Source organism: Danaus plexippus, chromosome 12 (assembly GCF_018135715.1).
Source record: "Danaus plexippus chromosome 12, MEX_DaPlex, whole genome shotgun sequence".
Lineage (NCBI taxonomy): Eukaryota > Metazoa > Arthropoda > Insecta > Lepidoptera > Nymphalidae > Danaus > Danaus plexippus.
In genome coordinates, this window is record NC_083545.1 from 1050639 (window position 1) to 1074966 (window position 24328).

A 24328-nucleotide genomic window follows, 5' to 3' on the forward strand; every position below is an offset into this window, starting at 1 on the left:
AATTAAAATTATAAAGATGATAACAATATAATTATATGAAATTATTTAGTACAACCAACTTACTATATTCTTTAAGCTTGTTTATTTGAGATGGAGGCGTGTTGGACATGTCACTATCCACGACAATTCTTACTAAAACATGTCTTTGTCCCAACCTTATAATTTGTTCTGCTATTTCACTACTCGTTATCAGATACATGCAGACGTCTAACGTCTCACGTGCTGATTTTATATACTTTATTAATTTGAAGCAGTTTAGTTCCCTACTTTCACATATAGTAACATCTTTATTAGGTGGAACTCTGATAGTGTGTCGTACAACATCATCCGAGAATAATATTACGTCGTTAATTTCACGATTTCTAATATTAAGAACATCGTTATTCACGTCGTCACTTGCATCCTCTGGCCGGGTGTTTTTTCTTGAGTTGGAATAGTAATTACACAACTTTTTGACTACTTGGGAAGCAACAACCACAGTAGCGGTAGATGCTAATAGAATTTTCGCACTTTTCCAATCCATTTTAATTTAAATATTAGAGAAAAAAAATATAAACAAAAACTAGATTTCAACATTCCACCATGATGTCCACGCAAATGACTACTCTTTCGTTAAACAAATTTATTCTTCTGTAAATCTACCCACACTTTTATAAAAATAGCTAATAATAAAAAAAGCTCCTTATAGCCAATTCGTTTTTTTGAATGTTGTTTATTTAACTGCCAAATGTAAAAATAACCAAAGAAAATAATAATATATATCTTTTATTTAAAAAAATACACCCAAAACATTGAGACGACTAAGATAATCTATGCTTCTACAATCTAACAAGTTACAATATACATCTGTCATTGTCCTGCTACGGACAAATAAATACGTAATAAATACAATTTCAAAATATAAATAACAAATAAATCAATCATTTCATGTTTGATGATTATTTACATAAATATAGCTCATTATTTTAAGGGGTGATGGTGTTATCGAAGTATCCAAAAATGAATTAAATATAATATTTAACTACGCCAAAATAATGCCTAAGATACCTTATAAACCTGAAAAGGGTCGTGAAGAAGACGAGGATTATGAAATTGTATCTTTTGAAGACTTTTGCGATAAGCCTCCAGGAACGAGTACCGATTTATTGACTTTAAATGACAATATTAACTATCGACTTCATTATGAAACCGACAAGGCTTCAAATTTTCCTGAGGCCGGTGAACCATCAACTCGAGATATTGGGATGCACACGGAAACTTCTTTAAACGGTCCCAAAAATGCGTCGTACAAAAGAAAATTGTCATTTGCACCGTTCGGCAGAACCGATAAAAATAGCCGCGGTCCATTATTCAGTGGAGTTATACCGAAACCTAGAAATGAAGGGGAATCTAGGGAACACAGGTAAACTCTTTAATTGTTGTGTCTAAAATATAACACCTCCTTTTCATCTAACAAAGGATTGCTAATCCTTAACATTAGTAAAAACAAATTCTAGATGTATGTTCATTCCGTAAAATTTATCATCATTCACTGGACTTTGTCACTTAATATTTATTTGCTAAACAATTTCTTTGTTGATGAAATAAATTCTTGATTCATGTCTCAGTGTCAGATACAATTTGGTTAACTTAAGTAACAGTTCATATTTAATGTTTCCACTGAGACATTATTTAAATATATTATTAGTCTGTTTGTGAATCAGTGACTATGTTAAGGTATTATGATATCTAACACTTTCGCAACTATTCATTTAAGTAAAACTAATAATTTCTGATGTACTATGTGTTTTTTATTCTTATAAACTTTCTTTATCTTCTGTGTCTGTGAGACGAAACCTCTCAGCATTCCATGGATTCAACATGCGGGATCCGGGTCCATTGTGTTACAGGGAGAGGACCTTCAACAGTGCCTGGGACTTGCAACCCAGGTTTAAGGGTCCCTATCTAGCACACTTTAAATGCTCACCTCCGCTGTCTAAGCTCCTCTCTCTACCTAAACAAATTGGAAACAAATCTACTAGGGCTGCCTTCCACTCACATTCCAAGAATGAACTGATGTTAGTTCTTGACAGACCTAAGTATTTTAGCAGGTTGTAGTCATAGGTCTTTTAGCAGGTGCTGCAAAGTAACCATAACACTGGGAGTATGTTGTTTAAAATAATAAAAAACTCACAGTACATCCACAAACCATTAGTTTTATTTATTTATTAAGGTATTTTAATACTTATAGGTTTTTATTTATTACTATAATACAACATAGTTTTGGTTAATTTCAAAAATTTAACTCCTTTAATTGACATGTCTTAAATCTAGGTGGTATTGTAGTTCAAAGTAGGCTAAGTCTCATTAACTATAAAAAAAATGTTCTCACCAAAGATATGCAAGTCTCTGGGTGTTTTTTTTTAACAGACTTGGCTAGATATGAAATAAAAAACCATACATACTTAATTTCCATGAACCATTACCATTATCAAACATTACATATAATTACCATACTTGAAATCTTTGTTTGAACTTTGATTGGATTGAAAAAAAAAAATAGACAAATCAGTTATTGTTTAATATCGGAGTGTTTATAGATAAAGAACAATAAGTTACAGTAGTGTAGCATGCACTTGGCTCTCTGTGAACACAACAAACACTACTAGATATTCCCTCCGATATAATTATTTTGTTTGCAATCACAATGTCCATTAATTATATTTATTGCCACTTAAAATTGACGATAACGATGAACAAGAAAACAAGTTTCATTATGAACGTTTGAAATATGTGTATGCAAATAACTATTCATAAATACTTCAAACAATACTGGAAAGTTACAGTTTTGATAACCAGAGGAGTAAGAATCTTTGAGAAGTATTTATTTTATTTAAAACAACGACTATGTAAGTATTTATATAAGATCTGTGTGGAATACATTACAAAATTATATATATTTTGTGTTGTTTATTTAATACAAAATTTAAATTAGGTTTTTTGTTGATATGAATGTGATAAAAAATCTCATGTTTTGTATGTGTGAGTGTAGTTTAATATAACATGAAGTAACTAAGAAACAATTGGCTGTAATCAGAGCTTTAACTTAAGGATGAGGAGGGTATTGTGTTTCAATTCTTGTTACCAATCATGTTATCTTGTTGTCTGATTGAATTGTATTTAATGTATAACAATTTAAACTTTTTCTCTCAAGATACGAACGTTTCTCTCCGCGTGGCGGTTGGCTAGCGCGTACCTGGGAACAGCTAGGGAATTTGTTACCTGGTATGCTAGCTACGGCGTTGTTGTGCGCGTTATGCGTGGGCGCATGGTGGGCGGTGGGCGGAGCTCTAAGCGGCAGCTGGGGAGATGATCACTACAGGTAATATGATTTCTTGGACATCTCGAACTGTATAACAGTAATCTTAGCTCAGAATTTAAGGTCATATTAAGAATAACTCAAACGATGGTATTATTTTTAATATCATAGAATTTTATGAGGAAACTATTTAATTATCCCCAACAAAGTAATGTAGGTTACCCAGCTTTGCTTATATGTTTAGATTTTTATATATCAAAGCTGATGGTTCTCTTTGAAGTTAATATTGTCCTTAGACATTTGTATCGTTTTTACAAGTCTGTATCGTGACACGGAGTAGGGGGCGTGTTTACTTCCAGTTTCTATTCTATTACTTCTTACATATTATATTCCATGCTAATCTACATATCAGTGTCCGATGCTTCATCCCAAAACGAAATTATTAGACTGATTTATATACTAACTTGATATTTTCTTCCCAGACGTCTCTACGAACGCGCTCATCCAGATGACATAAAAAAACCACTGTCGCCTGTAATTGAGAAGGTAATGCAAGTTTATGTATTTTTTTGTCAGACACTTTCCGCATATCTTCTTGTTGACCCTTTTCTGCTATTGGTCGTATGATTTAACACTACAGATTATTCCGACTGAGAACCGCTACCACGACCACAACAATTTGTCAACCAAGAACAAGAACATCACAGAAGCGTCTTATAAGAAGGATAATAAGAAAAGTGACTACGGCGATTTGGATCATCAGTGTGGTGATGTATCAGACAGCATGAGGTTCGACTGCCATCCGCAGGGGGGCGCCAGTGAGGAAGCTTGTACCAAACGGGGTAGGTTTTTTGGTTGCAATCCCCATTGGCAATTTCAGTACTCAAACTCTCGTTGATCTTTTTTCGCCCATGATTGTACTGACCTAGGATTATATGGACATGAACGACTGACAACTGTTTGTTTAGTTTGACTATACGACCTCCTCACAGGGATTCAGATTGGGTCTGAAATAATTTTATCAATAAGATTGTACATGTGTTTAGATGATAAGAAGTTTAGATGACCAAAAAATACTGGACATAGAGACATCTCTATGTCCAGTATTTTTTTGTGGTTTCAAACTTCGTCAAAGCCGTAACTTGTTGTAATCCCATGACCATTAATTCATGCAGGTTGTTGTTGGGGTGCGACCGCTGTGCAGGGTGCTCCATACTGCTACTACCCTAAACACTACCCGAGCTACCGCTTCATGAACAGCACAGAGAACAAGCACAGCATGACCGTGTACTACGCTCACGGGCTGGATACAGGGTACCCTGGACAGTGGGGAACTGTCATGGTGACCTTCAACTACCTGGCCGATGATGTCCTGCAGATTAAGGTGATTAAGGCGCATATACACAAGTTCAGATATTCAATCTGTACTGTGGCTTGATGTACTGTGGATTATTTTGGACCAGTTTTCTTCTATTCGAAGTTAACAAGGCAGGTTCGGGTGATTTGAGGAGTAAAATATAAATTAATTTAGTATTTCTTATAACAAAGCTGATTTTAATTTTATTTTATTTCAAAATGTATATAATTTGAATTGTTATTCGTCATAGATATGACTTGTGTTTGTGTTTTCAGATAACCGACGCTAACAACAAGAGGTTCGAACCCCCGTACCCCGAGGTGCCGGTGGTGTCGGGGCGGGTCACCAGTCTCCAGTACCGAGTGCTGGTGGACAGTGCCGCCGTCGGCTTCAAGGTCATCAGGACTGAGGACAACGTCACCATGTCAGTTATATACACTGAGATCTAAGATTTTCGCGAGTGTTCTTTTAAATGAAGCTAATATTTTTACCTACATATGCTATACCTACATATGCTATATATATATATATATATATGAGTTGGTATACTGTATATGAAAGTATTTTTGTGACATTATTTATGTATTTAAAAAATGCTTATGTAACCTTCATGCCGCAATGGCAGAATATGTTGGATCTAAATAGATTAGATAGATAGATTAAAGTAGGATAGATTGTAACAAATATATATATATATATATATATATATGAATAACAGAAGACAAATGTGTGCTCTTTAGCAATTATTCAATATATGTATTTACGCTGTTCGTCTATAGATCTTTGCATTGCCATCATAATTAAAAAAAAAAAACCGTTTTATTCTGATTGTTATTGGTCTCAAACAAACAAAATGTCTGTATGTTTGTTGCGTTTCAGAGTCGACACTCAGAACGTGGGTGGTTTGATATTATCGGAGAAATTCCTTCAGTTATCGTCAGTACTGCCCACGGACCGCGTGTACGGCTTGGGAGAAAAACAGGCGCCGCTCCTGAACAACTTCAATTGGAACACCTTCACGCTGTTCAACAGCGACATGCCGCCCATAGAGAATGTCAGTATGTTTGTCACATGATAGCTCATAAACACATTTGCTATAACTTTGGTGTTATTTTAGAAAAGTCTCTATGGGACTCATCCTTTTTACCTGGCGTTGGAGAGAAATGGGAAGAGTCATGGGATGCTCCTGTTGAATTCGAACGCTATGGGTGAGTGTTGTACCGTGAATCCCGTGTATGAAAGGATCTCATACTATTGATGACACAAAAGATATGAAAAATTGCTTGAATATTACATTATCTTCCTTCCCTCGCTGTTTCAATAGACATAGTCCTCCAACCGTCTCCGGCTATAACGTACCGCGCCGTGGGCGGCGTCCTAGACTTCCTGGTGATGATGGGTCCTTCGCCCTCGCAAGTTGTATCTCAACTCACGAGCCTTATCGGCAGACCCTTCATGCCGCCGTACTGGGCGCTCGGATTCCATCTGTGCAAGTGTGTACATTACCAGATAATGATATAAAATGTGTTACATACTTAAATTTGTTTAATTCAGACATTTAGGTTTTTTGGCTGACTTTTATTTTTCATGTTTAAAAAATTACTATATAAGCCTTGTATGATGCTAACTTCGAGTTGTATCTGACCTGATTCCTTACCGTAATTATTTTACAAATTGAAATAACGTAACCTTCTTGATTTTTTTTATAATCTAAATAAATAAGTTTCCTATGTACCTATAACGATGTGCGATGTTTCATATTTTTTTCACAAGTAACTACTGGGAGCCCCCGGGCGGCATCTAAAGTCGACTCTGGAAATGAATTATGAATTCCCTGATATGATTCTAGAAACCCGAGTCAAGTCGGAATTTAACAGAATTAAGGACGTTCGTTTTGTTTATTTCGATATTTTGATAGATACGACTACGGCAGCCTCAACACCACCCGCCAGGTCATGCAGAGGAACATCGACGCCGGGATACCGTTGGTGAGTGGGCGCTTATAGAGCCAAGACAAGCGAGGCTTGGGTAGCTAACAAAAGCGGAGAGCGACAGCATCTAGGAACACTCTTAAATAAGTGTATGAGTGTGTGTGGGGGCGGCAAAGGTGAAGCCTACAATTTTTTAATTTTTCACGTGTTCCGAATAAGTTATTTGAATTTCATAATTTCCTGTGCCTTTCTTGCTCCGACGCTTGGCCTGAGAACCATTGGCGTGTTTATATCTTAAAATCTTAAATAGTTAGTCTTCATCTCCTGACAGCATCGCATTTCTTTGAATCTTTCGAGTTTAGTCGTTATAAAACGCTTTTGATACGTTCTCATCGCCAGGACGCCCAGTGGAATGACCTGGACTACATGAGCACTGCGAACGACTTCACGTACGACAAGAAGAAGTATGAAGGCCTGCCGCAGTTCGTTGACGACTTGCATCAGAAAGGAATGCACTACGTAGTGCTCGTCGGTCAGTAGTGTCATAAACACGAGTGGCACGATTCCTGCAATACCAGGATAACTAATATCGTAACCATAACTTATGAGAAAATGGACGGATAAAAAAGTTTTTAAAAATTTTCAAAGCGAATATTTCATGTCCATTAATGACATAAGATTTTGGGAAAGTAAATGGTATTTATATTAGTTTGGTTTCTACATTCAGATCCCGGGGTGAGTGCGTCCGAAACTCCGGGCAGCTACCCGCCTTTCGACCGGGGATTGGAAATGGACGTGTTCGTGAAGAACTCCACCGACCAGCCCTTCGTGGGGAAGGTAGCGGGGCTTTGGACACATATAGATGATATTGTTATTGGTCAAAAATAATAGTAATATAAAATGAGCTTCATCCAGAAAATGAAAACATTTGTACGTCTTTCTTCCCAAAAAAAGTTAATTTTAATTTTCGTCAATGTATGTATTCCTAAAAATCCACATTAGTTTTTGATATATGTATACCGTCAGCAATATTTGCGCCATGAATTGTACTGTTTGTGAGCTCGCGACAAATATTGTGTGACCCCTGACATCGTTTGGTAATAATCAAACGAATATGAATTTCATATATCGAAGTTCCATGTTACAGGTCTGGAATCCAAAGTCGACGGTGTGGCCGGACTTCACCAACCCCAACGCGTCGGTTTACTGGAAGGAAATGTTGGAAGAGTTTTATAAACTGGTTAAATTCGACGGAGTGTGGATCGTTAGTATCAGACGGAGAATTTCGGCATTTTCTGATGACATCCTTACGAACATTCAAACTAGCCAACTCACGGGGGATATTCGCTCAGACAATTGATTATCAATGAATCTGCTGTTATTAAATTTATTATTTATTTTGTCCAAACTGAAAAAAAAAAACTATCAGTTGAATAACCGCACTTATTTAGAGAAACAAAGGCTTTAATAACTCTAAAGATACATGACAAACTGAAATCCACCCACGTTAGTTTCACTGAATTTGTCCTTGAATTTTCACTTTTATGCCAAGCTTCAGCTTCACATATCCTTGATATACTTATAGCAATATTTATCGTTATATCCAGGATATGAACGAGCCGTCCAACTTCCTGTCAGGGTCTATGTACGGTGAATGTGACCCCGAGGACCTTCCCTATACCCCCGCGGAGACACCTCAGGAGGGTCTCAAGTATAAGACCCTGTGTATGGACGCCAAGCATTACGCGGGGAAGCATTACGACGTGCACAACGTCTACGCCATGGCGGAGGCCGTGGTCACATTCAAGTTTGTATTTTAAGTCTTCAAAAAGCAGATTTAGTGTTTGATCAGACTTATTACTTTGTCTTAAGGTTCTAGTGTTACATGTATCGCTAAGTTGTCCTTACGATATCGTATTAAGCTTCGTATAAAAGTCCGTATGTTAAAGGCTTTCAGCGCTAAGGAATGTTTGAATCCTAATGATTTGTTAGAAGCTATGTTTATAATAAGATCAAAACTATATTCTTAGCAATATTTAGTCTTCTACCAAGTAAACTTCTTTAATATCATGAACACTTTCAATTTTGTGTAGTCGTGTATTAAGGGTCCAATATACAATATCCGGTGTAAATTCCTTTAAAAAGTATCCATTATCCAGTGCTATGCGTGAGGTCCGTGGTAAGCGTCCGTTGGTGTTGTCTCGAGCGTCCAGTCCCGGCCTGGGAAGAGTTTCTGCCCACTGGAGTGGAGACGTCTACAGCAAATGGCACGACCTCAAGATGTCTATACCCGGTGAGATAAAGTCTTGGGTATATCTTAAGAAGTTAATAGGTTTTATGAGAGAAGGCTCTAGGGCTATCAAATCCACATCCCCAAAGTCCATGCCATATAGGTCAATAAATATTACGAGCTCACTAAGAATAGGTTCGTTGTGGATTTGTACGCGGTATAAGTGGTGACGAGGGGTAAGACAGCTAAATCTCTCTACAGCCTACTAAAAGGGCCCCCTTAAACCTACACCTGGGTCGCAAGTCTCAGGCACTGCTGAAGCTCCTCTCCCGGCAACGCACCCACACGGTGAATCTTTTAAACGGACAAGTTTCGCCCCGTCCCTTCATAATATAACTCAAAGGGAGTTTTTCTTCTACTTAAAAGCTTTTATACTTAGTCTCGATGCTTCTGGTGAGTCATATTCTTCAAGGACTTGCTATATTATTTCTCTAAAGATGTATTTAGCGTTGACTCGGGAGATTTGATTTGATTGTTCTTTCCGTGTACATAAGTCCAACAATGTGCTTCTTATTTCAGCCCTGCTGAGTTTTAGCTTGTTCGGCGTGCCACTGATGGGTTCCGACATCTGCGGCTTCATCGGCGATACTTCTGAAGAGCTTTGCAAGAGATGGATGCAGCTTGGAGCTTTCTATCCATTCTCACGGAACCATAATTCCAATGAAGCCAAGGTATCATTAAATTTTTAATTTTCTCTCAATTAATTTTAACTTATTAAAAAAATATTCAGTAAAAAGTCGAATAGAAAACGATTTACTTCACTTTCACGTTGGACCCAAACTGAATTCATTATGAAAAACTTTGTATCAAACCTGATTGACGTCAACGGGAACGTCTTGACGTTAATGTAATTTTTCCTTTTCATGCGTTTTTCATGCATTTTTCTTTTCCAACTCGACAATACGCAAAAGAATTGTTAAAAAAAAATACTTCAATAGGATTTACGATAACATTCACACATAGTGAACAAAAAACTGCAGATATGAAAAACATTAATATTTTAGAATTAAAAGCTACCTTTTTTAAGTTGGTTAAAAAAAATATCCTACACAGCCCCAGGATCCCGTGGCCATGGGAGCGGGCGTGGTGCGAGCGAGTAGAAATGCGCTCCGCACGAGGTACCGAATGCTGCCATACTATTACACACTCTTCTGGAAGGCCCACGTGGCGGGGGAAACGGTCGCCAGGCCGCTGTTCATGGAGTGAGTGTTTAATATAGAACACGGCAGAGTAATTTAATTGACGGTATTGTGAAGCTCATTACTGGGACGTTGATATTATCGTCCGCATCATTATTTATACAATCAGGTTTGACGTTGAAACGACCCAAGGAATTAAGGATTTTGCTTGAAGTAGTCTGACTTTATCGGTTTTGATGTTTTGTTTATATGTGATATACCAATGTAGTCCATCCGGCCAGGTTCCCATCTCTGAGTAAAGTCCACTCAATCGATGAGCAGTTCATGTTGGGTCCGCACGTGTTGGTGAGCCCTATACTCACCCCCGGCAACTCGACCACGGCGTTGTTCCCCTCCACCACTTGGTACAGCTTCCTGGATGGAAGATACCTGGCCAGAGACCGATGGATGGAAATCGGAGAAGGGGATATCATATCCATCAGGGTATGTCACTTTATTTTAGAGTAATTTTTTACAATACCAATAATGTATTGCAGGTCACTGTACTTTTTTCTGTTTTAATATGGTATATTTCAAGTAGATATAACACATTGTCACTCCTCCATATGCCCAATATAACCCTAAATTATATCCATGATTTAGTTATTTCTGTTAATATGTTTTCTTCTAATTCCTCAGGCGGGTGCGATCCTTCCACTCCAAGAGCCGCCGTCCAAGGGACCCGTGAACACGGTCGTGAGCCGCAGCGGCCCTCTCCAGCTGTTGGTGGTTCCCGATAAAGAAGGAGCGGCTCACGGGCAGCTCTACTGGGACGACGGAGACAGCATCAGTGAGTATACGGGAATGAAGCTACCTTTTTAGGATACTAGGCTTCGGTTCCTTGACAGCAACCGAGATCGGAAAAAACGCGTGGCATCCCAAAAACTTAGTTTCATTTAAATTAGTACATCGGAAAATGTCAGATATTAGTAGTGGGGGGGGGGATATTTAGTAAAAAAAAAAGTTTTTGTTTTTGGTATTCCATATTATTCAAAGAGCGAAACAGCTATGAAATGTCTTATACTTGTTAATAATATTTACTGGCACAAGTATATATCGTGGCCTGATATGTCGAGTTAATAGTTCTGATGCATTTCATGAATAGCTGCCATTGAAATTCACACGTTGCACAGATGATTTGATTGATATCATTTATTTTGACTTTTTCCCAATCTTATGTGGAATTTTTTAACAAAAAATTGATAAAGTTTCTAACTTCATTGATAAAATTTTTTCATGTGGTGCCATATATTGTACTAGCTATGAAAGAGCGCTTTAACTTATGGTTAATTGATATATATATATATATATATATATATATATTGTGATTATATGTATGTTGTGATTTTCAGATACCTATGAAGAGAAAAAATATAGCCACATCGATTTCGTTGTAAAAAACAATGAGCTACAGAATATAATACAGTGGTGGGGATATGGGGTTCCATCTCTCAACTCTATCTCCATACTGGGGATGAAGCCCTTAAAGTCCTTGACCATCAACGACATCCCCACCAAATACACATATATTAACAAAACTCAAGTCGTTACTATTTCTTCCATAAATCTGCCCTTAGATAAAACATTTCGTGTAAAATGGACCTACCAAAAAACAGGAAAAATATAATTCTTATTGCATTTCGTAGCGAAAATTATATTTTTTAAAATTTTTGCTAAAGGTAAGTGTATTTTTAATTGCCATATCTTGGTGGATATAACTACAAAGTGTCGCGATTGGTTCAATTTGACCGTGGCTTTTGTACTTTGCCACAATTTGTCACAAATGCCATGTAGTGATATGATACAATGCCATAGGATTTTTTTATCAATATGACCAAACTCCCTGTCATAAATAAATGTAAATTTTGATAAATTACATGTCAAGTGACACACGTTTTAGTAGATAGATCATATCTCATCAAATAAAACTATAATCTTAATAAAATAAATAAATTTTATTATATGTTAAAGTAAATTTAAAGAGACATACTTGAAAGAAAGATCTCATATAATTTATAAGGAAATTATGCCAATTATACCAAAAATATATATACCTATTGTAATTATATTTTTAGTACATAATGTAAGTATGAACTTAAATTGATATTTGTTATTTCAAAGGATTCGATGTGAGATAGAAAAACTTCTCATTATAATACAAATTTCAAATACAGTTAGGCACAGATTGGAATTAATCTTATAGTAAAGGAATAGGAATGGTGTATTTTTCATAGTCCTGTGTACACCGTAGTACTTCCTATTAGTACCTTTATTATAATTTCCATTCAAATGTAGTAGAATACAATTTTAATGTATGTGGTGTTAAAAATAATTATCGTATAGTAAATCTGTGCTTTGAGCGTATCGATGTGTGCCAATCACCTGCTGCATGCCTTTTATATTATTGAAGGGCTGTTATATATTAGTTTACCTCCTCATTAGATGTATCTTTACTTATACAATAAAATGTGTAAAATGTTTGTTGCCAGCTTTGTTAACCGTTTGTATAATATAGGTCATAGATGTATTATTTGATATTCATTTCAAGTTATCTGTGATGTTTTAACTTCTGATTCAATATGTTGTGTAATTTTATTAATAAAAACATATATGTACATATATATAAAATTAAAAAATTGTATGTATGTACTATCAAAATATTAATTAATTTTATAAGTGTGAATTTTTTAGCCTGAATATTTCTGACTTATGGCATATTTGACTTATTTGCTCACTGCTTTTCTGAGTATTGTCCTTTTTAAATTGTTTTATATATGATTGCTAATTATGGAATTGATTTAGAACAATACTAATGTTTTTTGTTTATGCATTTTTCTATACACTCTCTTCAAATATAATGTATAGCTCAATTATTGCTGTTTCATTCAAAGTCTACAAAATACTGTTATATGTATTAGTTAATAATTAAAGAAGCAAAATAAGTATGACAGTAATAAAATAGGAAGTCATCAACACTATTTATTTGCCTTACACATGTACAGCAACAAACAAACTAAAACAATATTCAATGGTCCTTTTCAACATCGGTTTTCAAAAACGTCTCATATTGTGTATCGGTCATGAGATCCTTTAACTCCTCTGGTTTTGATAACTTGAGTCTAAAAAGCCAACCTTTTTCATAACAAGAAGTGTTTATCAAGCCAGGTTTGTTTTCTACGTCACGGTTTTTTGCTGTAACAGTTCCACTAACAGGGGAGTATATTTCGCTAGCTGCTTTCACACTTTCCAAAGCTCCACACTCATCACCAGCTTTAACCTCTGTGCCTACATCAGGCAGCTGTGCAAAAACAACGTCTCCTAGAGATTCCTGTGCATAATTGCTTATTCCCACTGTACCAATGTTTTCTTTTACAACAACCCATTCATGGCGGTCTGTGAATTTTCTTTCTTTAGCATCAGAATTGTACCTATATTGAAGTTCACAGTAGGTTAGGTTCACATTTTTCTTTAGTAAACTCTGCCGCGATATGCACTGTTTAGTCAGTTGAACTAAACACCTTTGCCGAAGCATAATACCCTGAAAAATTAATCGTAGGGTTAAAAATCTGAGGCTGCACAACGTCAATTATCACGTAGCTATATTATAATTTAAATACACTTCGATAATTTATAATACAATAAGTTACTGGGATATTAGTTTAAGAAGAGATAACGATGACCTCCGAACTGTTTACACAATGTGCAATGATATTTATATAATGATTTTTTGTTTATCTAGTTGATATTCTTTGAATAAAATAAGAATATTTTATAAGAATCATCTAATCTTTTTTCACCGGATAACATGAACTCTTTAAATTATGAAGCCGAAATTAAACATACGTTTTCCTATTTCAATGTATTATTGACAAAATTATGCGTTAAATATTTATTATAAACACTAAAGGTCTATTACTTTTAGTGTGATTAAATAGATATTTACAAATAATTAGCGAGTAATAATTTGTGATATGTATTTTGAGGTTGACATTAAACAGCTGATTACTAGACTATAAGTATGTGAAGTTTAAATTTTTTAATTAGTATGAAAAAAGAAACAAAATAATATGTCGTGTGACATAGATACCTGTTTTATCAAAAATAATAGAAACTGTATAAATTCTTAGTATAATATAAATTATCAAATTTTTATTTCAATACTGGCAATTTTTAATTTTTGCGGGTTGCAATATGAAATATTTATCAACACAAAATACAAATGACAAAACGTCATTGTTCACATAACCATGACTGAAAGATGTCAAAAAAAGTTTACAGAAAAAATTCTTAATCAAAATTATATTATTTTTACTGGAGGTTTTGTGGCTTTTTTAGCTGTATTATATTTTTACAGGTACTATAAATAAATAGTGAAAATGTATGGGTGGCCTTAGTGTAATGAAGCATTTAAGAAAGTTAGTTGTTTCAGATTTCACCTGATCACAATAATAGTAAGCTATGTGTTGGGATGTTTGGCTTGTTATTATGGACTTCAGATGAACATTTTCCAGACATTCTTAGATACGATATCGTGCCATTTTATGAGGAAGCTGCCCAGTCCAGATCAGAAAAAAACTTCTGTCAGAGTAAGATTTAGTATATAATAGTTTTGTCATACTCGATTATTCCACTAATATATGTCTGTAAGAAATAGCTTACATAAATTGTGTTATTAAGATAAAAGTCGTAATAGAAATATTTATTTTAAAACAAAAGTGTAAAAAGTTAATAATCATGATTTTGCTCTAAATAATTACTGCTGACATTTGTGGAAAATTGCTAATTTACGACCAATTATCAATAATTATTTTTTAACAGTACAAATACTTAATTGATTCAACAGTTACAACAAAAATTTATGAAAAAATTATTTATGTACTGCAATAAAATTAACAATTTGAATGTTATGTCTATCATCAAAAATTTATTAATACAGTAGAAAATATATATTCAACAATTTTTATAAATATCTGCAGATTTGTAATGCCTGTGATGCTCCTAACTGCAGTCGCCATGATCCAGAACTATTACCCGATCCCTGGGTCGGATTACTCATTCATAAACAATTGGACCAGGCTATAGAAGATGTAAGTTGATGAAAGGTTTTACTTTGACGGCTATGATAAGAGTTCAAATTAAACCGGTCTCTGATATCCAATTCATTATATAAAACTTAATTCATATTAGCATTTCAGAATATACTTGACAGTGTACATGGAAAGCAATGCCTGTATGAGACCTTATAACTGTCTATCTAGTTGGAAGGTTTCATTTGATGTAAATTTTTACTTGTAATTATTAACTATTTTAATGCGAGGACAGTCACTGTTATTAACTATTAAATACTATTATAATTATCAGATATCATTAAACTTTGTTGTGAGGTTAACGACCGGGGATGGTTCTAGTGTTCTTATAAACTGTTTTTAATCAATATAATAGAATTAAACAATAACAATGTATGATAATAATTTAATAAGGAAAATGCAGTCATATATTTATTTTTTATATCAACTATAAATAAGAGTCAAGTTTGAAGTTACTTTTCAAGTAAATAAATGCTATTTTGTTCTTCTTTCAGTTTTATAACAGAATTTTAGAGCAATTTATAAATACATGGTACAGCAAAATAACTTTGCAGCCATTTTTTATTGATGAACTTCGACAACAGTTGAGATATGCATCGGCATGTTTGTACAGGAGAGCTCTTACAGTAAGTGACGGCTGTTGTTACTAAGAACTGTTTAATATCATTTGGAGAGGTCTTATTAAGTGGTTGTATATTTGATTTTGATTAATACTGAATTATTCTCTCCCGGTCATAGATAGATCCAGGTGTGTTCATCTTCAGCCGCCTTTTGCCGTGTGCGTTACGTCACGTGTCCCTCCCCCCGGCCGCCACTCACACCGCTCTGAGCTCGCGGGCGTCTGAACTACGCTATCTGAGATGTCTGTCTGATACACTGCTGCCATATCTCCTACGACCGGCAGATTGCCATAATGAGTGAGTTTATTGGTTTGATATATTGATGTTTTCTATTCGGTGGCCTCGGTGAAGGCGAATAAAAAAGATATGTTAAAAATATATATAATAATTAATTAATTATTCCTTATATTTTTGTAGTCCATAGATTTGAACTTAGCTTTCCTGTTTTGAAAAAAAATATCTGCAGTGTATGTCTTTCCTTGGCTGGGTTTTAAGTTAATTCTAACATTAATTTTGTGTCCTTTGCGATTTATTATTTATATAACGTTTGTATTTGATTTTATCTTCGACAGTCAGAGTAATGCTTCGGATTTTTTTTTATATTATACCAAAAGCGTGATTATAATTTGTGATCTGTATCATACAGAAAACCTTTAAAGACAACTTCTTATCTAATTTAGTATAAGTCGTGTAATAGCCATGATCCGCCTATGTGTAGAGTGTTCCGCACCTTGGTCCGTGAGCTGGTGTCGTGGTGGGTTCTTCTGCCGATGGTGGACGTGCTGGCTGACCCCTACACCCTCAACACTCTCCTACTGCTGGTCACTGGGGATGACACCATGGCGCCGTTACCCACCACGCCAGATTATAAAGTGAGCTTTGACATCTACCTTCAAATTTCAACATAAAGCAATTTTGACGTAACCCTTTACGATATGTGTCGCTTATTTGCATTGCATTCTAAACGTGAAACAAAATAGCCTCACGAAGGACTCTAAATTTTTTTGACGTCCAAAGACAGTACTTCATGTGGATTTTTTTGCAAATTTTATTTCCAAGAAACTTAATTTTTCTGTCCAAAGTCGACTTTGTTCTTTATCTATTGCGACCACAGAACGAAGATATGAGAATTGTTATAACGTATAAAGACGTCGTTAGATCCTTTCGATTATAATGGGTCCGCTCAAGACATGATCAAACTATATTTCTGCATGCCGTTACACCACTGACTCGACTCCTACCACTCGTTTTCTTGCACTATTTGAGCTCTATAATAATTTAATGTAATCACCAGGTCGAGTTCCTGGAGTGTTTCGTTCGTCAGTCGGAGTGCGTGTATTCGTCGAGGCCTCGTCTGCTTCGCGTTCAGTTGGAACCATTAGTCCAGGAGTCAGGCGCTCTATACGCGCTCCTGCAATACTTGAAAACAACACCTCATTTACAGCTCTTACAGTTCTACCAGGACATCAGTGAGTTTCGACAGTTTTTCATTCGTTTGCCAAAAAATGTGATTGTCAGAATCTGTTTTATGTTCTAGAATCATTTCAAACTCGAATTCTCAACCCCGAGCTGACTGTATCAGAACAGGCGTCTCTCCAGCGTGAAGCCGAGGAGTTGTTTTCGCGGTACAGAAGTAGTGGACATCACGAGCTGATACAGGAGATGGAACAACTCATGAAGGAGGGAGGAGTTAGGAGGTGAGGCGGACTTGTGGAGGAATGCTCTCCTGTATTAAGGATTAAAAAATAACAAATTTACCATCCATAGTAAAATTTTGATTACTTCTTTAGAAGAAGACGATAAAAATATTTGGAGAAGTATTTTAGATATACGCTTTAAAGAGAACAATGTATTTCAGTTATATTATTATATTCGAACATTTCGTCCCCGCAGACTTCAGACATCTCGAGCGCTCTATCAGGCTGCCAGACAGGCGCACGGTGCCTTAGAGAAGACAATGCTACCAAAGTTCTTACATAGCGAAGAAGTAATTACATACATCCGGTTATTTATAACAAATGATTGTATGATGATCATGTTGTTTCGCTTTTCAGTTCTACAAATTATTAATAGGCCCGAGGCTGCCGGTGGGGTACCAGAAACAAATGACGAAGAGGTGCGTACTGGGATACATAATGACTGTTCATAGTGTACAAGCAATCCAAACACATGATTTTCAGGCCGGAAGACAAACAGAGCATGTTGAAACTCGGTGTGAGGATAAAGAATGCTTTAAAGCAGCAGGTCGTGGACGGCCAGGTGTTGGAGATGACGTCACAGCTGGACGAGGGGGAGAGTATAGAGAACATAGACATCCTGCAATACCTGGACTCCCTCGCCGCCGAGGACTCCTTGGATCAGGATCTCAGCACTTACAAAGTGGTCCTCACTCACGTGGAGTCCACATTGGTGTGTATTAAGACATATTACATGACACACAGTGTGAGGTGATTACCGGAACCAACTGACAGATCGAATTAAACAGTTAATTTTAAGTGATCTTTCAAATGTTCGTAACTCATATAAATGGTGAAACACCATTATAAAAAATCCAAGTAACTCGCAGTTAATAAATATCGGAAAAGATTTATATTTACATGTATTTTCTAGTGTAAGGACTAAAAACGGTCGCCTACTTAATAACTATGTGGTAATTGAATGAATTCTCTACTGATTTCATAATTTTTAAAACATTCTACGATGAGGTAAAAAATATTTAAAAAAAAATGCTTTTTCATACTGTTTATACGAACAACATTACAATTGCAACCATTGCAATCGAAATTAAAACTCTGGTTTAAAAATACAAAGCCATATAAAGTCACATTTGACATTACTGCTTTTCCTGATATTCTTAATGTCACACTTGATTTTTTGGAAAGGCCTCTGAAAGTTCTAATTTTTCCGTACAAAAAATATGATTTAATTTAATAGAGTTTCTAAAACGTCTGTTTCCTTTGTGACACTCTTTATGTGTTGAGATATCGCCGACCAAACACAAAAAATTCATTTTTCATCCGACGTGCCATATCTCAAAGAGAAATGTTCGTATAAAGACAAGAAAAAAAAACGTAATTTGAAGCGCAATATAAAAGTTACGCAGTACAAAATGTCGGTATACAAAATATTTGATGGGAATAATAATATAGCAAGTTCAATTATACAAGCTCGAAATTCCTTTTTTTACTCTGGCAACATTAATTTTATTAAATTGTTTTTTTACTTGCCAACCTTTGTCTACTAGCATATGTGTATTGGTTTTGATAAATCAATGTTAGAATTTAATAATTATTTTAGATTTTTTTTTTTTTTATAAACAGCACTGAGTGATAAAATTTTTATGATAGTAATGAGTATACTATATGTTATTTAAAGATCTACTCCCGCAGAAGCAGACGGATCGTATTTTTAGCAGTGGAGTACTATTGGGTTATTGTGTTGTCTTTATAGTTGGCTAGAAATTACTCACACCTAGTGTATGCAAAAAATTGCATTTGGCTCCATATTTGATTTGGTTCTCTCTACCGCCTTACACCATTTTAATATCACAAAATATTTTATAATATACATTGGCGCCAAAATAAGAAAACACAACGAACGACCATATAAAAATGACAGATTCCAAATTATTATTTTTTTTATATATTATTTATTGTCTCAGTAGTTATTGTCACAGTATATATATGTATATACAATACGTGACTTATTTGTAGGCTGTAGATTTCTGTATGTGCGATGTGTTATCGAACAGTTAAACTCCTCTATAGTAGAGTGTTGCTGTTCCGCTATTTTCAGTATGATATAATTATGTTTAGCGTTTCATTGCTATCTACCGATCAGAACTGGTGTCAATTGTATTTTATAGTTTGCGAATCCTCTAGTAAATGCCAGATAGCTCTAGATTCTGCCATATAGTATCTGTTTTAAAAAAGAGGATGTATATTAAAGTATCTTAATGATAGTTATCTCCGTCCAGCAAGCCCCGCCGCGTCGTGGTCCGGTGCGAGTGTTCACACTGGCGGTGCACCGCGCGGGGCGGTCCGTGGGAGCTATGGACGTTGAAGCGGCGTTGTGGCGCGTCAAGCGAAGCGAACATGACTTCCACCTGCTGCGAGCCAAGCTGAGGGAATTCCACGGAGACGCGTTAGCGCTGCAGCAGCTGCCGTCTAGAAGGTCAGCGATATCAATGCTTTGTTGTATATGTGGTCCTCATGATACTGCCAGTCACGCTAGGCCACAACGCACAGGCTTCCCAGTGGCTTATTGACCTGACGTACACGACATGTAAGGGAACAAATAAATCTCCGGATAACCAAGAATCTGTTTGAATTAATGCTTTAGTTATACATATCACATTATAAAAATAAATAAATTAATGTTTCAATTACAGAAAATGTTACCTCTTCATAATTGAAAAAAGTGTTATTTTCTTTCTATATCATATATTACAATATTAATTCCCATTATATTTACATTTCTCAAATAATGATTTCATCGTGGTTAAAAGTTGTCTGAGATAAGTACAAAGCTTTTTGTACTGTTCTTGTCATTCTTTCGTTTTAGGAAAAGATTGTGAAAAATGTAAGTGAAATTTGTCATATGTCTAATAGTAATTATATCCGCGGACCCGTCGCATAATATTATATCCTGTGCGTTAGAAACAGCTGGTGTGAAACCTTGAACTTTACCCTCAGAGTAGTCGATTATTGAGATTGTACTTCCTGTACTTTGAATTCAAAAATCTTTTTCAGTAATATTAGATGTAATTTCTATAATCACAATTTTCCATGATAATAGTTTAAATTTAAGAAAATACTGTATTTTTCCCAGTGAGGTCTATATTAGTAACAGTTTATATTTTATATATATCCTTACTAATTTAATATACAGCATCAATTAATTTCTCTTACTTCCAACCACAGAGACAATAGTCCTCTAGAGACTCTCCGCTACAAGTATGAAGACTTCCTCCAGAGACTGCTACAGATCTCCCTTCTCCAGACCAGCGAACTCCTGCATTTATTCCTTACAGTTGATGGAGATTTCTCTCTAGTGGTCCAAGCGTCGACCTTGAACGCCTCAAACACAGACCTAGGAAACATTTACCAGTCCGTGGCACATAAACTACGGAAGGAGAAGGGACAGCACCTGGAAAGCTTCCTCAGGAATTTTCTGGTGTCGTCGGATAAGGAGCGGTATCAGGCTTTGTAAGCTTATGAATGTTACTTATTACGGTTAGGGATAGTATAGCTGGCACATACCAAAAAACGCGTAACATATCCGGAAACCTTTATTTATGAACTAGACCTAATAATTACTGATTTTTTTTTATTATATTGTTATAACAAAAGTAGAAAATTATATGTTGGTTTTTAATTAAGGCGACGTTTTGATATTAAATGCATTTTATTGTTTTAGAAAACAGGGTTCCCAAGTGGAAGAAGCTCATGAAGTGAACGAAGAAGATACGGAGAAGATCGTCAAGAGACAACACAACGTCCGCAGCATACAGTCCAGCGTGTTCGGGAACAACTTTGATATAGAACCGGAAGTGACGCACATTCAGACCGACTACCAGGACACCGTGGTCGGCTTCACACAGTGCTTTATGTATTTACGTGAGTTATTGTCGCTCTCACTCAGAACACGTTGCTACAAAAGTGTTGCTAACATTAGTTCCCATTTCCAAAATAGACTAATAAGTTTGAATCTTATTTGATACTGGAATAAATTGGTGTGATCGTGTGATTGAAACAAAAAAAAATTGTTGGATAAAATATTACTTAAAATTCTTATAATGTTAGTCGGTCGACAACACTTGTTGTGTGCACTCGCAGCTTGAATCCTCACAGCTCGTAGCTCAAAGGATTTGAAAGGTTTTATTTAGTCTAGAGATAGGATAGAAGTAATAATGAGAAATGTCACGAAACAATATAGGAAAATTATGCTTTTTGGACGTAAATTAAAGAGTTACCACAGCATCGTATATTTAAATATTCAGTAAACCTACATCTAATGAATTTGAGTATTTCAAACAGGTCCATAATATAAGGGACTCAAAGAAGACTTAGGGACAAAGGTGAGTGCTTGTTTTAAAGACCTTGCAGTTCTGATAATTTATTAATTTTTCAGTAATAAAAGTGTTGAAAGTCCCCGGGCTGGTGGTGGGCGTGGTGGGCAGCGTGCTATCTCTGGTGAGCGACTCGCTGGACCTCGCGGGCTCGGCCTTAACCAACAAGTACCTCAAGGAGCTGTTGAACGAGAGACGACTGGCGCATCTCATACGACTTGGACACAGTGAGGATAACACGGCTTTACTGAAAATAATTACTTATTCAATATTAGTTGCTTCTGCCAACGACTTCGCTAACGTGGACCACGGGATTGGGTCGAGAAAGAAGACAACAATAAGGAGATCTAACACTTTCGCGAGTTTTATTCATTTAAATGAAACTAATATATTTTCGCATATACTACGCGAAATTTATTGTTTTAAAACTACATAATCCCAACGTTTCGGTTACTTTCCAGTACCCGTGATCACGGGCAGACATGATGACATTTCGTCTGCGTTGTATATCCATAGTAAATCCGCGTAGTATATCCGAAAATATATTAGTTTCATTTAAAAGAAGAGAACAATGTTTGGCAAAAAAATTCTGTCTGTCCGTCAGCGCCATCTATAGTCCCGTACAGAGATGTCGTGTTCCCGGCGGACTTTCCGTAGTTATTGTAGACTGCACCTTCTTCTGTTGTGTGCAGATAAGTCTGTCAAGTTTCCTTAGAATCCATTCCGTAGTTCCCCGTGTGTGAGGATTGATAACCACCCACATATATGTCAGTTCATAATAACTTTATTGTTTGTAATATTCATAGAAATTACCAAATTGTATATAATATAAGAAATTGATATTAAAGAGAAGAGACGAAAGAATTTATGATACCTCTCACCTGCTACAGCTGGTTGTTCCACCGCGAGAGGAACTCTTAGTTTAAACATTAATTTTAAAACAATCTCTCTGTAAACACCGACGATTCCTCTGACACAACCATATAAGCTCCCGCCTCTCGTTCGTCGCAGCCCAGCCAGTTTCAACATCTACTGAATACTTATGTCGGTCAACGTGATAATGACCTTGTAAAATCAACCTTAACACCACAGCATAAGCTTCGCTTTGTTTATTCGCTATCGCCTTAATGTATTACATACAACTATGGGGCTATATCTCAACTCCGCTTCTAGATCTCCTGTTCAATGACCGCACCCCCCGCAGCCCCGCGTCGCTGGTGACGTCACGGGCGCGGGCGCGGGTGGCGGGGGCGGGGAGGGGCGCGAGGCTGTGGTCGGGGGTCGTGCAGGATGTGTTCGACATGATGCAAGTACCGAGGATGAACAAACAGGTCGGTTGAGGACGACACTAGCGTCATGTTATTGAACGGTTCCTAAACGGATTCTCAGAGAGGAGGTTCGTGTTGGTCCGTGTGTGCTTGCCTGCGATCGTCTGGGATATCTCATTTAAGTGGGCTTGTCCTTATATATTTTTATTTTGAACTGATAATTTCAAAACTTTGAATGGAAAATTCGTCTCCACGACGGGATTCTTCCGTGCACCGGGATATTGTGTTTCAGTCGCTATACCAGTTTATCTCGCTCAGCGACTGTATCCTACATGTTAAAGCATCATCTCGAGGCGGCGGCGGCAGCTATTATTCTCTAGATCCTCATGAATACTCCAAACCTCAGAAGTCAGAACGTAACTCAATATTTTTATAATATATATACGAGATACATATGTCTTCATCTCGTCCTCGTGATCACGGCTGCTGCAAAGTGACCGAATCGTCGGGAGTGGGGTTGGGGAGTTTTTAAATAATAAAAACGCGTAGTAATAGGAAAATATTAGTTTCATTTAAATGAACACTGGCGACAGTCTTAAATCTCATTAGTATAGATGTGATTTGTTTCCAGCTGGTTTATAATTTATTGGACCTGTGTGTGCTGGAACTGTTCCCGGAGCTGCGGACCCCGGGAGCGTCGCACGCGGACACCTGATGACGTATCACCTTTTATTATTACTGCATAAGTATTTTTTTTTGTAAATTGTGAAATGATTGCAAGTGATAGGTTTTTACTGTAACGTTTACTTTACGAGTGATTTCTATTGAAATGTAAATAATTGTATTATTATATATATATATTATTTTTTTTGTAATAGCGTAATGTAACCGCAACCTCTGTCTGTGATAAAGCGGGTTGCCCTAAATGAATATTTGTAACAGGAAGTACCAACCAAATATATTATTTTCATATCACGCGTGTTTTTTCTTTTCGCATAATGTCTAAGGCTGGTGATGTGAAATAACATCCCCTGAGTTTTTTTTAGAAGATATGTCAAAGATTATTTGACTTGCAAAAGCTTTTTACATGACTTCATTAAGGGTTTTTTCTAGATATCTTGATGAAAAATTAAAGCAATAGAATCATGGACTAAAAAGCAACATTAAAATCCTATATATATATATATATATGAAATTATTCCGATGTGGTTGATCTGGTCCAGCAACAG

General features: G+C 36.1%; 4 protein-coding genes across 10 annotated transcripts in view; 2 read left to right on the forward strand and 2 right to left on the reverse strand.

The window, feature by feature from the left end:
• LOC116772406 (mitochondrial cardiolipin hydrolase-like) overlaps nt 1-855 on the reverse strand; it is a 65847-nt gene extending 64992 nt beyond the window's left edge. For all 3 annotated transcript variants that reach the window (XM_061522162.1, XM_032664598.2, XM_032664597.2), the window contains exon 1: nt 64-855. In XM_061522162.1, the coding sequence (XP_061378146.1) occupies nt 64-523 (460 nt within the window). In that variant the 5' untranslated portion in view covers nt 524-855. The remainder of the gene's footprint in view (nt 1-63) is intronic.
• Nucleotides 856-873: 18 nt separating this feature from the next.
• On the forward strand, nt 874-12925 carry LOC116772405 (lysosomal alpha-glucosidase-like). Of its 2 annotated transcripts, none has more exons than XM_061522160.1 (20): nt 874-1402; nt 3194-3361; nt 3781-3844; nt 3939-4140; nt 4474-4682; nt 4931-5079; nt 5535-5709; nt 5773-5863; nt 5980-6148; nt 6574-6643; nt 6986-7118; nt 7314-7423; nt 7734-7850; nt 8194-8393; nt 8746-8879; nt 9396-9547; nt 9930-10078; nt 10297-10498; nt 10694-10844; nt 11407-12925. In XM_061522160.1, exons 1-20 carry the CDS (start codon nt 1035-1037, stop codon nt 11679-11681), a joined length of 3288 nt encoding a protein of 1095 aa, XP_061378144.1. In that variant the 5' UTR covers nt 874-1034; the 3' UTR covers nt 11682-12925. The 2 variants fall into 2 exon arrangements, with proteins under 2 accessions (XP_061378144.1, XP_061378145.1); XM_061522161.1 differs by lacking the exon at nt 874-1402 and adding an exon at nt 2484-2888.
• Nucleotides 12926-13020: 95 nt separating this feature from the next.
• On the reverse strand, nt 13021-14083 carry LOC116772408 (glycine cleavage system H protein, mitochondrial-like). 3 transcript variants are annotated; one of them, XM_061522164.1, is made up of 2 exons: nt 13998-14083; nt 13021-13592 (listed from the first exon to the last, which is right to left on the reverse strand). In XM_061522164.1, the coding sequence occupies exon 2, from the start codon at nt 13584-13586 to the stop codon at nt 13080-13082; it is 507 nt and encodes a 168-aa protein (XP_061378148.1). In that variant the 5' UTR covers nt 13587-13592; nt 13998-14083; the 3' UTR covers nt 13021-13079. The 3 variants fall into 3 exon arrangements, with proteins under 3 accessions (XP_061378148.1, XP_061378147.1, XP_061378149.1); XM_061522163.1 differs by having other exon boundaries at nt 13898-14038; XM_061522165.1 differs by having other exon boundaries at nt 13971-14037.
• A 184-nt stretch (nt 14084-14267) lies between these two features.
• LOC116772409 (sorting nexin-14-like) lies at nt 14268-24074 on the forward strand. Of its 2 annotated transcripts, none has more exons than XM_061522310.1 (17): nt 14268-14408; nt 14484-14640; nt 15031-15141; nt 15636-15767; nt 15880-16058; nt 16480-16633; nt 17056-17230; nt 17299-17458; nt 17655-17748; nt 17816-17877; nt 17942-18170; nt 19738-19934; nt 20684-20968; nt 21180-21379; nt 21894-22058; nt 23005-23162; nt 23731-24074. In XM_061522310.1, the coding sequence occupies exons 1-17, from the start codon at nt 14302-14304 to the stop codon at nt 23812-23814; spliced, it is 2649 nt and encodes an 882-aa protein (XP_061378294.1). In that variant the 5' UTR covers nt 14268-14301; the 3' UTR covers nt 23815-24074. The 2 variants fall into 2 exon arrangements, with proteins under 2 accessions (XP_061378294.1, XP_061378293.1); XM_061522309.1 differs by having other exon boundaries at nt 14289-14408; nt 14475-14640.
• Nucleotides 24075-24328: the final 254 nt, after the last annotated feature.

Excerpts from the sequence above, each read along its gene's own strand:
- LOC116772408 (XM_061522164.1), bottom strand. The coding sequence starts at position 13,586 with ATGCTTCGGCAAAGGTGTTTAGTTCAACTGACTAAACAGTGCATATCG.
- LOC116772409 (XM_061522309.1), top strand. The coding sequence starts at position 14,302 with ATGACTGAAAGATGTCAAAAAAAGTTTACAGAAAAAATTCTTAATCAA. Across the intron at positions 14,641-15,030 it reads AGAAAAAAACTTCTGTCAGA|ATTTGTAATGCCTGTGATGC; the intron begins GTAAGATTTAGT and ends AAATATCTGCAG. Across the intron at positions 21,380-21,893 it reads ACAGTGCTTTATGTATTTAC|TAATAAAAGTGTTGAAAGTC; the intron begins GTGAGTTATTGT and ends TTAATTTTTCAG.
- LOC116772405 (XM_061522160.1), top strand. The coding sequence starts at position 1,035 with ATGCCTAAGATACCTTATAAACCTGAAAAGGGTCGTGAAGAAGACGAG. Across the intron at positions 8,394-8,745 it reads GAGGCCGTGGTCACATTCAA|TGCTATGCGTGAGGTCCGTG; the intron begins GTTTGTATTTTA and ends TCCATTATCCAG. Across the intron at positions 10,499-10,693 it reads GGGATATCATATCCATCAGG|GCGGGTGCGATCCTTCCACT; the intron begins GTATGTCACTTT and ends CTAATTCCTCAG.